The 18,709-nt window shown below is 38.5% G+C and overlaps 1 protein-coding gene across 9 annotated transcripts in view; it reads right to left on the bottom strand.

The window, feature by feature from the left end:
• Positions 1-65: 65 nt before the first annotated feature.
• Positions 66-18,709, bottom strand: part of OSBPL8 (oxysterol binding protein like 8) — an 85,670-nt gene continuing 67,026 nt past the window's right edge. For all 9 annotated transcript variants that reach the window (XM_032105251.1, XM_032105253.1, XM_032105252.1 and 6 more), the window contains 14 exons: positions 15,788-16,022; positions 14,196-14,380; positions 13,416-13,497; positions 12,628-12,726; positions 12,081-12,177; positions 11,634-11,732; positions 10,022-10,119; positions 9,263-9,352; positions 8,559-8,695; positions 8,014-8,199; positions 5,590-5,677; positions 5,087-5,189; positions 4,416-4,521; positions 66-4,186 (listed from right to left, as the gene is read on the bottom strand). In XM_032105251.1, coding sequence (XP_031961142.1) covers positions 4,051-4,186; positions 4,416-4,521; positions 5,087-5,189; positions 5,590-5,677; positions 8,014-8,199; positions 8,559-8,695; positions 9,263-9,352; positions 10,022-10,119; positions 11,634-11,732; positions 12,081-12,177; positions 12,628-12,726; positions 13,416-13,497; positions 14,196-14,380; positions 15,788-16,022 — 1,741 coding nt within the window. In that variant the 3' untranslated portion in view covers positions 66-4,050. The remainder of the gene's footprint in view (positions 4,187-4,415; positions 4,522-5,086; positions 5,190-5,589; positions 5,678-8,013; positions 8,200-8,558; positions 8,696-9,262; positions 9,353-10,021; positions 10,120-11,633; positions 11,733-12,080; positions 12,178-12,627; positions 12,727-13,415; positions 13,498-14,195; positions 14,381-15,787; positions 16,023-18,709) is intronic.

The following is an 18,709-nucleotide window of genomic DNA, read 5'->3' as shown; positions in this document are numbered from 1 at the left end:
TGCGGCGACCGAGGAGCAGGAGGGGGAGCGGGGCCGGGGAGCGGTGCACAGAGCCCAGAGACGCGGAGGTGCGACACATCTTTATTGGAGGCGGCCCGTAACAGTTCAGATCCCTCCCACAAAGCGGTGAGCCCGGGTGTCGGACTGGGCGGGACATACGGGACGGGAAAGCGGGCGCTGTGTCCTGAGGGCTGATTTTCCCGCTTGGCAGAGCGAAAGGCCGGGGTAGGGCATAAAAGAGAAAAAGTTAGAGAGATAGCCCAAATAATCGCGCCCTGACGTTCGAACTATTTCTGTATTACCACAACGTAGTGCAGCTTCACCGTCAACATCCAAAATCCTCCACTCTCGGTTCACCAGCCAGAAAGAGCTGATTCCGCCCCCCCCCCCCCCCCCCCGCCCGCCCCAGTCTGACTAAGCAGGAACATCAGTTCTCAAATACAACAGCCCTCACAAAAGGTCTGATATTACATATGGCACAAATTTGACAAATCTTTACATGTCTCAGAACAGCATAGAAACCCATCAAGAAGGCACTGTTTACAATACTTGAATATCTGCTAAATGTGCTGTGATTTGCGGGTACTCTTGAAATGAAAATAATTAAAACTTAAGGGACGTACAGGATTTTTGTTACACATTATTTACACAAACAATGGTAATAGCCAAAAATAACAGCCTTCAAGAAACAAGAATTACAAATCTGTTTCATGAACACAAGTCTAGCAAAAAAAAAAAAAAAAAAAATTGCCAAAGGCACAGAAGGACAGCAAACAACAAAAAAGAAGAAACCACAACCATTACATTTTACAGGATAACCTTTCAAAGAATTTGTGAAATTTCACAAGGGGAAGGAAGGACATGACAACCGGGCTATGCTATATGCCCTGATCAAGTAATATCAACTATTTAAAAGGAATCAACAGGTGAAATTCAAGAAACATCATCTAGTGTTGAAAATGATACTTGTTGCATTTCACATGGCATATTTACTTTTTCTTATCTTAGGTCATCTGTACCCAATCAGGCAACCTGTACCTAAATGGCAACTTAAAGGCATAGAGTGCATCCGAAAACAAACAAACCAACCCAACAAAACCACATGGCAATAAATTCTGCAGATATTTCCTGTACAAGAAAAAAAACCCAAACAAAACAGGACTTGGAAATCAAATGTGAAAACGTGCTGTTATAAACTTTAAAAATTAGTAGAAGACCACAGCCCTCAAACATCTGCAAACTGTACAATCAATTTTTATATATGTGCAGAGCTCAGTCTTAAGCAGGTAGTAAGTCAAGATCTGCTGTACATCATGGCTAAAGAGGACAATGGTGATGCACTAAAGAAAATGATCCATACAGATCTGTGACCAACTGTACAGTAAAAATTAGGGAAGAAGTTACTTTGTTCTATTCAAATGAAGGAACATCATACAAAACCCAGCAAAATAAGAATTACTAGGTTTTCACTGTACTTTTCAGAATTTATCATACGGTCTCACAGAAGTCTGCAATTTTACTTTTCAAAACGTTTCATCACATATTCTTTACCTTTCCAGATCATCACTAAAAACACTTCTTCAACAGAATTCAACTCTAAAAAATAAGTTGAAAAGGAAAACAAGCATAAGGATTTTGTTTCGCTCTGTTCAAGTCTTTTACCTGCCTTGAGCTGAGCATGAACTTCAGCTGTGGAGCATCTTTTTAGTCTGACAATGTCTAACACCAAGCTGCCAGCCAACTGGCTGGGTCAAATCCAGTCACTACCATGCGGTTCATGTAAAAATGCACGCAGACTGTGTTATTCACTGCTCTTGAATAGAAGTGATTTTAAAAATCAGCCTGAAAAGGCAGAAGGACACTTCTATTTACAAGGGAGATAAGAGCTTGTAACTATCAGTCAAGAGTTTCAACACCACAAATTTAGCAGAGTATTATTTTAGGGGATTGAAGTTATTGCCCAAATCTCACTCATTGGATTATTCTCACGTTCAGAATATGTTTAAAGGCTTGTAATGGATCTTAAGACAAGGGAAGCGTTGCCATCTGAATGCAATAATGAATGGCCAAATTCCAGGCTGAGAACACTAAGTCAATGTCACAATACTCTGCTTTCTTAATGCCATTTCATGCATGGATGACAACTTCAGTTTCCATTTAGAGACTGAGGCATTTGTAATCTTTTTTTTTTGTTGTTTATGAAGGAATTTTCTACGTTCACAAATTTTACCTTATGAGATGTAGATTTAATAGAAGTCCAACCAGGTTTGGTCTTGTCCATAGCTACAAGATCTGGCTAATATACCATGTTCCAGAAAAATTATTCAAGACCAAACCATGCTAATGTGAAGCTGTAATAAATATGCTGCAGTTCACTGCTTACACAATTAACATTTATGCAGCTGAGGCCCAAGGAAGAGGAAAGGTAAAAGAGAAGGGGAGGTGTGTGGAAGCTGGATAGATAAACGAGTAAACAGTATTTTCACTAAATACTAGTGAGACTGATGCAGAACAGAAAGGCAGATCACCTGGAGAGTCAGGTAGGCTGTCCAAGGCAGAGGGATAAAACGTGGCCATGGCAAAAAGTTAAGCGTGACTTTTGAACTGTTCCACTGCCCAGGATGGATTTGATCCTCTGAAAACGAACTTGGCTGTCCTTCACATTGTGTCCTGTTGTCTCACCTGGGGTACTGAAAATACAATTCTACAGCCCCTTTTTGCCTTGGTATGCTTGACTGGCACAGGGAACTCACCAGATAAACACCCGCACTACATTTTTTGCTGGAATTTTACAAATTCTATACATGCCTATATTTCTTCAAATAAAAAATGTTAGAAACCCTGGTTTTGAATTGAAACTTAAGCTTCGCATGAATTTGTATGGCTACAGCATACTAAAAAGGTGCATCCATGTATTCCGGTAAGTAGTATACACTTGCAGTAAGGAAGGATTTCACAAACACTTGGATTTTCCTCTCATTTGTTTAGAGATATATGATGTTAGCCATCACAAAATTTCTGAGCTTTCCCTGTGTAAACACATACATTTTCATTTGCAAGTGTACTCATGACATTGCCCAAATCCTATTCTACCTTGCCTTTTGGAGATTCAGCTCAAGCTACACACTAAGCACACCTCTTCATCTTCACATTTTGTTTCAAAAATAACCATGAGTCCTGGCATCAGCAGTCTGTCTGCTTACTGTGACATGGCCATACACAAATGTAAATTCAAAGCTGTAGACTTTTGAAGACTTACAAACATACCAGAAATCCTTGATACTTGGAAATCATGAGAGAGAGCAGACCAAGACAGTACCTTCCTCGGTGCTGTACTGTTAAAAATGTGCTTTGTACAGTAGATGCAGGAATGTTTTTATGATGAATCTGAATTTTTTAAACTATAAAACAGCTGGCTTACAAACCTTTAGTAATTCAGGATAAAAACCTCATACTTCCAAAACAAATCACGGACATTATGTCGCAGATTTCCCAAAGACTTTAGCTTTTTACTTGCCATTTCCTAATACTCACAATTTTTTGTATAATAATGTATTTGTTTGACCTTAAGCAAAAGTTTACTTCCAAACACCCAATGCCATTTACAAAAGCTGCTGACTACTTCAAAAGTTCCTTTGTTACAAAAATGCTAGGTTTATATATAATGAAGTATGCCTGTTTATCATTCTACCATAACAGGAATCCCATCCTACCTACAGAGTCTGACCTCTGAGTATTTAACTTGATCTATTCCGTGGTGAAGATTCATCAGTACAGCGTATGACGCAATATAAACACAAGGCTGATGTCGTATGACTGCAAGACAGAGGCACACACCAGGCGAAAGAGTGTACTGGCACTTACACAATTCTTACTGCAACTGGGTAGACAGAAGTATGATTCCGAACCATGAACGCTGAGGCAAAGTTCTGTAAGTTGTTGCTACACAGTTCTTTTACATAATATTGCATCATTTGAAGTCCAGCTTAAAATATGGTCCCCAGTAACAGTTCGATCATTCCAGTTCAAGAAGGCCCTTGTTCATACTTCTTATTTGAACAAGAAATTAATGATAAGCTGTAGCAGAACCATGAGTATAATGAAGACACAGTGCTTAAACTGCAAGGAATGGTAGTCCCAGGGTGATGAATTAGAAGTGACTCTATTTCGTAGCGCCATGATCTCCCTGTAAGATAGAAAACAGTATCCTGTAAATTACAAACTAGACAATTAGACATTTTCTAGTATGTTAGGGCTCCCTACAGAAGGCAGCTTTAGAGGAAAACTATGAAACATCAATGAGCAATCAACATTAGAGAAGAGTAAAGATACATACCAGCCTCTAATGGGGAAAAAAAAAAGCTATGAAATTACTAGTCTATAAACCATTTTAATTAGTTTTTAAGTAGTACTACCTCTTAATGTCTTCCTGTGTTTCCTTTATAGACTCAATGGCACTCTGCAGTTCACCAAGGTCTGCCCCTTTTTTCCTTATTCTTGTATTATGCTTCAGAAGTTGTGCTAGAAGGATACAAAAGTCAGATGTAATTGACTGAAGTCACTGCTGCCATAAAAGGAACAAAGTATGAATGACAAACTAAGCCTGTTGTAAAAATGAGAAGAAAGTTTTCTGGCTAGCTTCTATTGAAAACTTAATTTCAGAGTCACCTATATCACAGAAGGACAGCAACTTAAGTGCTTGAAATGTCTTTTAAACACTCGCCATATTGTTTAGCTTCTGCAAACATTATCAACAACAAAAATCTACCCTCTAGCCACGTACTAATCTACAAATTAAAACAATTAATGTTTTAAGAAAGGAAAGAGTTTACGAACACTATTCTTTTTCCCTAGGTACTAAATATGTGCAGCACTTAAGCCTACCTACACTGCATTTAAAAAGACTAGAAAATCTGCAATTAAAAATATGAGCCATTCTGCTCCTTTTGTTTTCCAGAATGTGCTTCATGTTGGATAGAACTAAAGCATAGTAAAAACATTGAGATAAGAAGAGTATGCATGACACTGAACTCTTCAGATGTCAAATAAATTTATTATTTCTGTATGTAAATGTATCTTCTCGTACCTTCACTCCCAGAGGAATCCTGGTTATCAGGCTCTGGGGAGGAGAAACCACACTCTCCTTTCTTCTGACTGGCTGGCTTTCGTTTGATTTTTGGAACAGTAACCTAAAATTGATAAATTTATGTTATTTCCAGAGAACCAGAACTCTAGCAAAGCAGCACATTCCAACAGTGACAGTTAAAAGCACAATATCTAATAGAAGTCCAAGTTAAAATTTTCGATGTATTAGCAGTCTGAATTTTGTGCATCTTCCCATTTAAGGAAAATACACATTAAACTGCTGAGCTCAAGTCTGTGTATTTTATTTTCGTATCCAATCAAGTAATTTTTACCACTTAGGATGCAACACAGAAGTGAAAGACATTGTTTGGACTGTGTAAACAACATTTTTGTAGGATAATAGCATTTCCCATCAATCCCAATGCTCTGATGATCTTTATACACATAATGGGCAACATATACAAGTTCCTGGATCTTGCATGTGCTGTCAGAACTGGAACATACCATTGGTGTCCGATGTCGAACTTTTGTTTGGATTGTGCCATCTTTTTCAAACTGGATCATATCATTCAAAGGGTCCCATGGTCTGGTACTAGACAAAGAGAATATTATTAACACTACAGCAATTTAAATAAGAAATATTTCCTTGCTCAGAAACTACTCAGTATGAAGAGGCAAAAAATCTCCCTATAGAGAAATCAGACATGGTGTTACGATCTTATCTTCTACCTATGGTCCAGTCTTAACCTGAAGGGCCAATAAATGGCCAAAATAGGGCCAAAAAATGAACTTCATGTCCAGATCAAACCCCCAGCCAGCTGGCCGAGTATAAACTATTATATTAACCAATATCATTATGTATCTTTTTTTGCCGATCATATGTATTTGCAAACATGGAGAGATTTCCTACTTCAGATACAGTTATTATTTTAGAACTACTGGGAAATTAGACAAATTTAAAAATATTTAACTGCTTTCTGTTGAGTTTTCTTTTTTTTTCTTTTAAAAAATGCCTAGGAAGGCGAGTTTAAGAATCAGTTACCTCAAACCTGCTTCCATCCCTTAGTGGCTAATGGTAATCAAGACTAGTGTCATGAGACACTAATGAGACATGCAGTTTTCTTGTTCTGATTTTTAGGAGTGCTTTTCCAATTACAGCCTAATACAGAATTTATAAAAAACCACAACAGCATGAGAGACATAGCTCATTAGAGAACAACAAGCAGCCAAAGGCAAATACCAACATCTCCGCTGATCACAGGCTTTTCAGGACAGAAACTGCAAGTGAGCTGCAGGAAGGATGTTCTGACACACAGCTTTAGTGAGAGTAGATTAAGCATGGATTTCCTTTCGTGTCCTTCCATATGCCTTTTAAATAGTTGTAGCTGTTTCAGATGTTGTGAACATGGACCTGCACTTACATCTTAGCTTAACCTGACTTGAATTAAATGTCATCTGAGGCAACTGGGTTAAGAACTAGGCATTGCTCTCTTCTGTATTTGTAATCCAGATGCCTAAATCCATAATCCAGATACCTTAACAAATGCTCCAGCTCACTGCACACATCTTTCATAGTAAGTGCAGAAGACTGCTCTCTACATGGAGCATGTGGTGAGCCAGCATTATATGCTTAAAAGGAGAGATAGGCTTCTTCCAGGCAATGCTGACAGTGCAGACTGCTTTCTAGCACATAGCAAAATTTCTGTGGCACATCCTTGAACCACAAGGCCTCAAGGACACCAGAAATAATGCAGATTAACAAGACAGGTCTTAAAGCTGCAGAGGACAGTCTAACAGATTTCAAGTACTGTCCTTTTCCTAATGGTTTTACACAGGGTTCAAGAGTATGGGCAGTCAATTCAGCTGGACCGTTCATAACTCTTCCAGCAGGAAGAGGCATCAACAGCACTAGAAGGTTCAAACCAAGACAGGGTGCTTCACAGAGCATTTAGTCTAGTTGGGGAATTTCCCTGCTGCAGGATGTTTTCAGAGGTGAAAGTGTGCACAAACTTAATAGGAAACCAATGAAATTCATGGAAAATAAATTTACTGAGAGTTGATAAATACACAGATTCCTTGTTTGGTTCCAGGAAACCTCCAAGTTGCAAATTTGCTGGGGACATGTAGAGTATTCAGGAATCTCATACTCTTCCCTGTACATACCCTTAGGCCATGACCTCAGTATTGCCATTCCTGTACAGAAAGGTAAAGGCCTCCCAGGTTTAGCCATGGGAATATACTTACAGCATTCGTGGCTCCAAAGTTACTTAACTCTGTGTGTATTATCTTTGGCTATTTTACTTTTACAATCCCTACAATATAGAAGCATGCTGGGTACTGAAAAAAAAAAAAAAATCAGCAGAACTTGGGTGCTCTGTGAAAACCGTCACTAGTAAAGGGCTCAGCTTCAAGTGGACTTTTGCAACATTGGTGAGGACACAGAATGCATCCCTCCAGCAATCAGGGAGACAGCTACATCTTCATCTTCTGACCTAGAGCATCACACAAATTGATTCACACACACTCATGTGCAGGGCATATTTGACAGCCAGGCAGAACCACTGGTCCCAGCATTAACTATTGCTGTAAACCTGCTATTCTCAGAGTTATTCTAATATGTAACAAATTAAATAGCTCAATCCAACTAAGCACAGGTTTCTCTGATTTTCAGGTACGAGATTTTCTGATTTCCAGCTGGTATGCCCATAGGTACCATATTTTCCAGTCTGGGAAATCTGTGTAGCTGTTCTGGTCAGTCTAAGGGGGGAAAAAGGGAGGACAGTGCACCCCAAAGTGCCATGCCACAAAAAAATCTAGAACATAGCACAGCTATGTCATTATACATAAATAAGGTCTGTGTCTCAGTTCTTTTGCTCCTGAAACCACAGGAAGTGGCTCAGCAACATTACCAAGCACTCCAGGACTCACTCAGCATATTTGTAGTGCCATTCTCCTGTGACTGAATCCTGATCAAACAGCTTGCATGTCCACTCTTCACCCTTAAGTTTCCTCTCTTTGGCACTCTTTCTCTGAGCTTCTTCCAGAATGTATTTCTCATGAGTAGCTTCTGTTTGGTCTTTATTATTTATTGCTTTTGTCACTTGTTGCCAAAGCCTGACAAATGAACAACATACAGAGTCACCAGAGTCACAATCTGGTTGACAGAAATAATTGCAAACAATTTCCTCAATTACAGGCTAAGTAAATGGACCACCCTCCAAAGAGAATATTACCATCACCCACCAAAGAGAATATTACCATTTTTAACAGATGTTTTATCTACATTTCTGTCACGATTTCCATGATTGTAAGGTTTATAAATAATGATCTTATATTTAACAGTCTTACTTTCTTTTATCATCAAAGGCTAGTATCACCAAACATGGGAAAGTAATGATAATTTGCTTATAATTTGGAGAAGACTATGAGTTTTATTTTGGCAAAATAAATACATGGTTCTAAAGTGAACTTACTTCTCTGACTCAAAGTCATCTTGCTCTTCAAACTTCACAGTGTATCTAGGTAACCTACGCTGCTTCATATCAGATGTTGGGTTCCAGAATGTCTCTGAAACACCTGTCTTCTTGTCACTAATAGTAACTTCACTGTCCTGTAACAGATATGATTGTTACTTTAATTGTAATTATCTCAGAGAGGGCCAAAATAACAAAAAAGCAAGGAATAATTGCCTTTTTTTTGTAATAAGAATTTATTTTCTTTTGAATGCATGCAGTTAAGAATAATTAGATATGCTAACTTCAAAATTCAATTTCTGCCCTCTGTGCTAGGTTCTAGCTTGGAACAGTGATGCGATGGAATCATTACCACACCCAAAACCAAGGGATGCCATGTCACCTCACCAGAACTGAAACAACCTTAAATATTTCATGCTGATGCCATAACAATTCTTCATTGAATTAATGCATATACCAAAATATTTTGCAAGCTTCATTGTAAAGCAACATTCCATTTTCTTCCTAAACTACTTAAATGTGCATTTTTCCACCTTTTAACAGCTGCAAATAGAACAATGTTGATTCTATACTTTCTTGAATACTTTCTACAAAAGCAGTACTTAGCTTTTTTGTAAACATGAGTCTTTTTTGTATTTAAGTGCTATTTTAACCTGTCTCAACCATCAGCCAGCATTTATAAAAGAGCATCACTCACTACTTACCCAGTGACCCTCTAAAATAGCCAGAACTTCTTTGCCAAGCTTAATTTTCCCTGATATTTGGTTAACACTGTCATTGTTACCCAAAAAAGGCTGCAAAACAAAAAGAAATGGTTTCATGTTTATTTGAATAACATATGATTTTTGTTCATATGTTTAATGTTACGGGAAAATGTGAATTTGTGAAATGTGCTGTCAACAGCCCTGATAGCTATAATATTGTATCTTCTGCCTATTCAATCCCCAAAAGAAGTATAAAACCAGAGTAAGTAGTTTCTTTTTCCCTTCTTCTTAAAAGATTTGCTGAGTATAAATACTGTCTAAGAAATGTGGAAAGAAAACAGAAAATAATGCAGAAAACAGTGACACAATGATATCCCAAAGGACACAGTCGTTTGCAGCACTAATTTCACAGCTTTGCCAAGGACCATTTGTTACTAGAGATTATCTTTTGTAGAAACAACAACGATTGCCAGGGATTTTCTCTGGCCTTCTCATAGGCTGCACATGTATCCTGTGGACTGACAAGGCAAATTGTCAGTTAACACAGCCTCCCAACTTTTATGTTTCCCCTATAATTTCAACTGAATGCAGTTTCCCTCTCCACGTGCATACTTCTTGAAAACTGTTGTTTCCGCCTCAAAGATGGCAAATGCAATTTTCAGAAGCCATCTAGAAGTAGTTTAGAAACCTTTGTTTAGCTTATGTGAGTGGACATGATGTTCATTCTGCTTCTTGCGCCCACTCACAGCGCTTACTAACCTTGAGTTTGAATTCAATTGTTGCACTGTAGCCAGTTTTCTCACAGGTGATGTTGACTGTTCCTCCAAGCTCTAAGGTCATTGTTCCATAAAGAATTCCTGCAAGAGAAAAAAAAAAACAAAACAAAACAAAAAAAAAAACAAAAACAAAAAAACAGCTAAAATGACTATTTTTAACTGAACAAAACCTCTAAGTTACTTGGGTACAATTCCTAGAGTAAACATGCTTATGCCAGAGGAAAAATGGTATTTTCAGATGGCCTTTCCTAATGATAATCACGATCTTTCTGCCAAATAAGAAAACCCAGACAGAAACAAAAAGATCCAAGTGAATTACAGATAAGCAGAAAAACAGTTTATGAAGACGTATCTTTGGCAGCGTAAGCTGCCGGCTCTAGCAAGGGTGATGTTTAGTCTTATTGGAGATGACTGGAGGAGGGAAGCTTCTGAGGTTAAGACAAGAAAATAATCTATGACAAAGACAGCAAAGAAAAACTTCACTCAAAAAGAAGCAGTATGTACAGTCAGGCTACAGGTGAAGACATTCATGGACAACCAATGTATGACAACTCTGATCACTCCCTAAAGACTTTTGAAAGTACAAGGGTGACAGTGCTGAGTACGCTTGCTTTCCCATGATTACTATCTTTCCCCCTGCAATCCAGTGTTTGAATCATTGAATGTATTTTACATACACTGGATGCATGTGCAAATATGCCTTCCCTGCATATCCTTCTACCTTTCTCCCTATCAGCTTTATTAGTAACACTAATTCTCCTTCTTCCTGTTTGACTTGAATGTATGTGTGTATGTTATGTGCTTTAATTGCTAAGTATTATTTTTGCCATCAAAGGTATAAAAAAAATACAACACAATATTAAAAACATTAAAAAACAATGGAAAGAGAAAAATCTAAACTCAGATTACCTATTTCTGCTAATTGATCTTCATATATCTCAAAGGAAGAAAGTATTATGTTTGGTGACTTTACAGTCAGGCTTCTGAAAGAGAATTCTAGCTATTCTGAAAGGGCATTCTGGAGTACAGGGTAGACAATACTGAATAAGCTACAGCTTAAAAATGAGCAATTCTGAAATCTATTTTGTGCTATTACCGACCTTCCAGAAAGCTTTTCAAAGCACTGACCCATTTCCCATAGTGAAACTAAAGACAAATGTTCATGATTTACAATCAAATCACACTATGGTATAGATACTACATTGCCTTTGATGTTTACAAGAGGAAAATATTGGAAAAGCTCAAAGCTTCTCTAAAAAAAGGCAACTCAAACAGTAAATTAATGTAATGTAGTGACAGATTACTATATAAATATATATACACACACACGCTCTTACTATCTCTTACTATTTATGAAAAAAAAAAATCTTTCTCTGTGTCAAAAATTAAAACATGGCTTAAACAACACATGTATTTTTCTCCTGATAAAATATGTGGAAGCCTACAGCCACCACTGTTGCCAATATTCAGAACACTCTTCTCAGCTGACAAGTTTGAATCCAACACAGTACATTATTTAGAATAATTAACTATTTAGAATAACAAACTTCTTTTCTCATAACTTTGCCATCTAGAGAACGAAAAAAACCCACTACCTTTACAATGGGCATATGGCATTGTCATTACATAATCTTCTCCCCTATTTAGAAACGTTAGCCGTCCTTCTCCATCCAGTATGGCAGATAATGAATTCCCTGAAATTCAAAGACAGACTGTCACATTTCTCATCCTGCAAGACAACAGTCAACATTCCCTAATAACTAAGGAATGCAATTAAGAACATCAATATATTTAGCACTGCAACCTATCCTGTCTAGTGAAGCCGCTATAATACACAGTGTCTCTGATTAAAAAGTAAAATACTCCAAAAATAAAAACTAAAATTCTGAAGACCAGTAGCAAAAACTTTGTAAGGAAAGGACAGTACAACAACCAAAACACTGACTCTTCTAACAGCCTTCTTTCACCCAAAAAAAACAGCTCACGTGCACCAATTTTACATCCCTCAATAAACATACAACCAAAAAACCCCCATTATTTACCATAGAATTTTGATTTGGCCAGAATGCTACCACTAAGGCAAAAACCATCCTTGCGGTTGCTAACATAGAAGGCAGATATTGGAGGATGATGTGATACCTGTTGGAAAAAAACCACATACTTGAGAAAAACAAAAACAAGAACAAGCAATACAATAAATATAGTATAAGCCTTAAGCTGATAATGACAACGCAAAATTCAGGCTGCACATATTAGAATGCAGTTAATAGATGTGAAATTTGACTAAAATCTTCAGAGATAAAGATCAAGCAATCACCTACTGAATTTCAAGAATTAAGAAAATCAGCACATGACTTGTCCCAGAGGAAGAGGGAACAGAAATATTGGAAACACCTTCCTCCCTCTCTCTCTTTAGGAAGACACACTTAAAAGAGACATCTGTAAGAAAACTATGCTCACCAGGAGAGGTTTTAGGATACAATTCGTACATTTCAGTAGATTTTCTGAAACTACCATAGTATTTAACTAGCACAAATATACAATACATTGATTTTTCTTAAAAGTATTTGTTCTAGTTATCGCAGCTACCTGTTCTGCAATATAAAAAGTCTTGCTGTTTGTCCTTGGATGAATCCACATGCAGCGGAAAGTCTCTCCAAGTATAGGATTGTACGGCTTTTTTAGTCCCTAAACAGAAGTTGAATAGAGAGTAACCATACCATGCATGTACACAAGTCACAAAACATTTTATCAGTCTATCACTGAAGATAAGACACACAGGAAAAAAAATTATCCTAATATATATGCTAAAGTACATGGTACTTGATTTCATCATTTGAATACTACGCTCAATTACTCTGCTCTTCATTCTAGGAAAATTATCATACATTCAGTATATCCACTAAACTATTCTACTTGTAAGGACACAGAATACAAGGGAGGTTTTTTTGCAGAATTATTACAGAACTTTTGTCTGAAGTTAGGTAGTAAGTACTTTCTGTCGATACTATTTCCCAACAACATGACTAGGAAGAGTATTTAGCACAAAGCTAAATGAAGTGGTGGAAACGTTAGTCCTCCAATTTCAGACTGTTATCACTGAAGAATGGTAAATACAAAACTGGCTCAACTTTATCAAAAAATACTTAGTTCAATTTCTACTCCAAGGGACAAATGCAACAGAATATAGTCTATTTTAAGCATGGCTAGAGACCAAAAATTTCCATGATGTGTTTGTATAAGCAATGAAAACTTTACCTTGCTTTTTAAAAAAATGCATTACAATATAATTTAAAAAGAAAAACTTACTCCACCACGTCCCTAAGCCCTCAAACTAGACACAATGACTAAAGACAAAATAATATGTGAAAGTATACCTTTGGCTTTTTGTAGAATCCTGACAAATACCACTTCACTACTTTTTTCATGCGGTTGTAAGCATTCTCTTCAAGAGCAGCTCTGTGAAGCAGAGAACACAGATCAAGTGTCAGTATTGCATCATTTATAACATGCTATCAATTATTGTGATATATCTTGAATCTATGAGCTGACTAAAACAAGTTAGTGATTTGCAGTACTGTAAAACTTTCAGCCCAATCTCACAAAATTTAAAGTTTTCAAATACTTGTCTGAAAATTGAAGTAAAACAAAAATGCCAGAAATGGTATTTCCATATTTGAGGCTGTTCTTTGTAACATTAAATTCTGTCCCATCCCCACTCAGGTTCTTCCATTTACAGGTTACTAGTTTAGTATCTTTTTACTACCAGCCTACTTACATGCAGAGCTCTGAGCTGAATAATATTTCTATTTACAGTCTTTATTTGCTACATTTGAGCAGACAACTATAAATCTGGACAGAACTTAACACTGTATTAAAAAATATTAACTAGTATTGGTTTCTCATTTTAAATATGTGTCTTCGAGAGAAAAAAATTAAACTCATTTTCAGAAGTCTTTCAACCAGTCTTCAGAAGCTAAAGCAGAAATGCCTGCAACACAATTGCTATTAAATTACTAAGAGGGGCCAGACTTCAAGATGTACCACATGAGCTCTCAAGGCAGTTAGCTTTTCAGAAAATGACAGTATCTGACACTCTTACCCTACTTTAATTTTAAAAATTGTAAGAATGAAAACCCGAGATAGGATTGACTTACTCAGACAGAAAGTCTGCATGGTAGTAGTAATCAGACAGCTTGTCCAGGAAAGAGCGAGGTTCCAAAATAAATGTAGGCAGTACAACCTTGGACAAGTCCATTCCTGGCCGGACTTGCTTCAACAGTGTCCAGATCAAACTTTTGTTTTCTTCAGACACTTCTTCTGTCTGAGCAGCCTCCCCTGCCTAGGATGAACCAAAAAATTGCTTACAGAAAGGAGAAAGGAAACAATCCTCCAGAAGACGGGTCAAATATTCTAAGGTTGCAGTGAGAATGGGAAATGGATACTTAAAATAAAGCACTCCGAGATGCTGAAGCAACTATGAAGTTAGATCAAGTTTCTATAAATACACTTATGATACATCTTTAATGAAGTATGATAGTTATACTATTCAGCATTAAAAGCTGCATTTGTTTTCATCATTCCTAAACTGGAAAAATTTGAGGTAGAATGCTGTTCAGAAATCCTCCCTTAGTCCTTTCCTAGGCACCAAGTGCATTACTCTCTTCTCAAATGCAGGGCTTGTACTCCAAAGGGCTGTTCATTCCCCCAGCTTTTCCCAGCCATGAAAGCTGACATATTTATGCTTTTCACTGCCTTGGATCAGTCAGCAGCATCAGTGGTTTTCCTTAAAAAATGAACATGACTTAAGGGTAACTGAGCAAAACCAGCAGCCAGACTCCAATATGCTCCTTTCTGCCCAGGAAGAGGGAAGATATTATCCCATATAGATTCTGAAATCAAGAGCAATGGTTGTAGGAAAAGCAAGGAAAGGTATCTCTTTTTTCAGAACAGTTCTAAAATGCATACTCAAAAATTTGTCACTTAAAACTCCTCAGCTTCTCCTAAAATACTGCTTTGTCTAGAAATGGTACTAGAAAGTACTAAAGCATAAGATACTCAAGTTCCATGAGTATTAAATAAAACCAAATCACATAGTCATTTCTCTTAAGGAGAAAGAGGAGATTAGTGACAAGGTTTATTTCGATTTCTGTTACCAAGTTTTTTGGTTTACAAATCCCTGTCATATTTGCCTGTACAGGCAAATACATAAAACAACCTGCAGAAGTGGAATAACAACTCTGGGGCATCGTTAGAATGCAAGGTGACATCAGAAACACAGCAAGCCTTCCACTAAATTCTGCAGACTCTACAACTGCTTAACTTCTCTCTTGCAGGAAAAAAAAAAAAAAAAAGAAGTGTCGGGTTGCATTCAAACCTTCAACTTGAAGATTTTTACTTGAAGAAAAAAAACAGGACTAAGTTAATAAAACCCAAACAGAAGTAACAACAAAAGAACAAAAAAGAACAACAAAAGTAGTCATGATGAACTTCTGCTGCAGGTGGCCCTTTCTGTACCTTCTGTCTGAGCAATACACCAGGTAATTTCATTATCTGTTAAAATCTCATACATTAGCACAAGAGTGCCAAAGCAGAGCAAAATATGGGCGAACAGAACCTTTTCTATACTTTATTGCTGAAAATACGAAAGCCAATCCTGTAAGTCAGCTTTCAAGTGTAGTCTGACCCTTAAAATATCAGCTTACTATTTGGGGAAGCTACTTGCTCAGTACATCAACAGCACTTTTACCTCCCCAAGTTCTTCATGACTCTGTTCTAAATAAGTAGTTTCCTTGATATCAATTGGTTCTGGATCGACATAAGAATCATCCTGTCGCTCCGATGTGTCACTATCGCTTTCTTCACTTTTCCCCAATCCATCGTTATCAGATTCCTCGTGGTCATGGTCATTTTCCTTATCGGACTTGTCAGAGTACGTATCTTGATCTTTAAAGTGATGCCTTTCAATTTCACTGTCATTTAACCTATAAAAAACAAAGGCTAAATGAATCTTTAACTTTACACAATCATTTTGTTGTTTCCAAACCAGGATCTTAATAAAAATACACACCAAAATTGCCAGTATCAAGCCTGAGGTGGCAGAAATGTCAAACTAACCTTGCTGGAAACATATAGGATGCATACTCTTCTCACTGAACTGTCAAGTGACTGATGAGCCTGGGACACCAACCACCTCTCTAGGAAACCTGTTCCAGTATCTTGACCATACTCTCGGTAAAAAAATGCTCCCTAATGTCCAGTCTAAACCTCTTCTGATGATACTTTAAATCATTCCCATGCTTCCATACCAGGGAGAAGAGTTCAGCACCTCCCTTTCCAGTTGCCCTCCTCAGAAAGCTGTAAGAGAGCTGTAAGTTTGCCTCAGCCTCCTTTTCTCAAAACTAGACAAACTGAAAGTTCTCAGTCCCTCCTCACAGGACATGCCTTCCAGCCCTGTAACATGATTTGTTGCTCATCCTCAGAACATAGTAAAGAACCTTCACAAACTTTTTAAATTTTGGGGCTCAGAACTGCACACATCCCTCAAGGTGAGGCCACACGAATGTTGAATACAGTGGCATAATCACCTCTCTTGACCAGCTAGTTAATGTCTGTTTGATGCACCCCAGGATGGAGTTTGCCCTCTTGGCTGCCAGGGCTCACTGCTGATCCATGTTGATCCTGCTGTCAGACAGCAGCCCCTGGCCCCTTTCCACTGCCCCTTGTCCAGCCCTGTGCCCGCCTCCACCCAACAGTCACCTAAGGCCACCGTGAGGGCAAGGCTGCTCCCCCCAGCCACTCCTCTCCCAATTTATTCTTGTGCCTGGCATTACCCTGCCCTAGGTCCAGAATCAGGCATTTGGACTTCTTTAATTCCATGCCATTGATGATTGACCAACTCTCCAATTTATGCAGATCCCTCTGCAAGGCCTCTTATCCCTGGAGAGTCAGCAGCACCTCCCTGTTTGGTATTGACAGCAAACTTGCTAAGAGTGCATTCAACTCTTACATCCAGATCACTGATAAAAACACTGAACAGAACAGGCCCGTGATTGAGCCCCGAGGGATACTGCTGGTGTCACCAGCCAGATGTGGCTCCATTCACCACATCCCTTTGAGTCCTGCCATTCACCCAGTTCTTCAACCAGCACACTGTGACCAGCTCATCTCACAGTTGAATAATTTGTCCAGAATGACCCTGTGAGAGACAATATCAAAAGCCTTACTAAAATCCAGAAAAACTACAGCCACCACCTTATCTTCATCCAGTAGGCAACTGACCTTATCATAGAAGGATATCATATTAGCTAAACATGACTCCCCATGGACTGTGCCTGGCGATTCACTGTTCTTTAAATGTCTTTCAATAGAACACAATATGATCTTCTCCATAGTTTTTCCACGCACTGAGGTTAGACTCACAGGTCCATAGGTTCCTGGGTCTTCCCTCAGGCCTTTCTTGTAAATCTGAATACTGTTGGCTAGTTTCCAGTCAGTGGGGACCTCCTCAGACTCCACAGACCCTAGGGTAGACAACTGAGAGGTACCCTGCCATAACATCCACTAGCTCCTCCAGTGCTGTGTGATGAATCCCATTGGATAACACAGACTTACAAACATTCAGCTGATACAACTGTCTCTCACAATTTCAGTGTCCACAAATGGAAAGTCACTGATCCTGCACTCATGGGCCTCCAACTGAAGGGCATCAAGCAGCCCAAGGTCTACTAATAATATTAATGACTAAGGGGGAAAAAAAAAAAAAGCATTGAACATGCCTGATTTTTCTTCATCCCTGTTTTTCAGGTGACCATCTTCAACAAGTATTGGTCCAAGGTTTTCCTTGGACCTTCTCTTGCTATTAACCTACTTAAAAAAGCTCTCTCTCAGCTGAAGCTAAAATTGCTTTCACCTTTCTTCTCCCTTTTCTGTCAACCCAATTAAAGCTAGACCTGCCAGTTTTGTTCCTTAGACAGTTAAGCACACTGAATACTCTCAGAATATGCCATATCAAAACATCTACTTAATTAACGCATTAGTCTTAATTAGACTTAACAGCTGTAGCTAATTGCTGTGATTGTAATCTGGGACAGCAGTTGATATAAAACAGCTATTCCAGAGTACAGATCTCCAGCTGAATTGTACACAGCAGTCATATTGTTTCTATGAGATAAAAGAAGGAGCAAAACTGCAGCTGAACCAAACTTGGTCATCTGGATAGGGCCTTGAGTTGTTGCAGGGGGCAAGAATTTGCCTTTTTTGTGCTTTTCTCAGACCATCTCTGCATTGCATAAAAAGAATTGCATTTCTCCCAGTCGAGGTCTCTCCCTGGGACAGCACACTCTTAACAGCAGTACAAAATTCCTGCCCAGCCAGAAAAGACAAATGGACAGCTAAATCTTCACCTGAAAGTATATTGAACTGGTGGAAGATTACTGAGGTGGATGCCTGAGAGGAGGCTGTGAGACCATGGGAGGCCTGTGGTGAAGCAGGCTCCTGGCAGGGGCCTGCAGACTTTTGGGAGAGGAGCCCACGCTGAAGCAGTGTCCTTGTAGGACTTGTGACCCTGTGGGAGACCCACACTGCAGCAGGCTGTGCCTCAAGAGCCGCCCCCTGTGCAAGAGTGACCCATGTGGCAGCAGTTCGTGGAGAACTGTTGCCCGTGCAATGG

Source organism: Corvus moneduloides, chromosome 4 (genome assembly GCF_009650955.1).
Source record: "Corvus moneduloides isolate bCorMon1 chromosome 4, bCorMon1.pri, whole genome shotgun sequence".
Taxonomy (NCBI): domain Eukaryota; kingdom Metazoa; phylum Chordata; class Aves; order Passeriformes; family Corvidae; genus Corvus; species Corvus moneduloides.
This window is presented reverse-complemented; position numbering and strand designations above follow the sequence as displayed.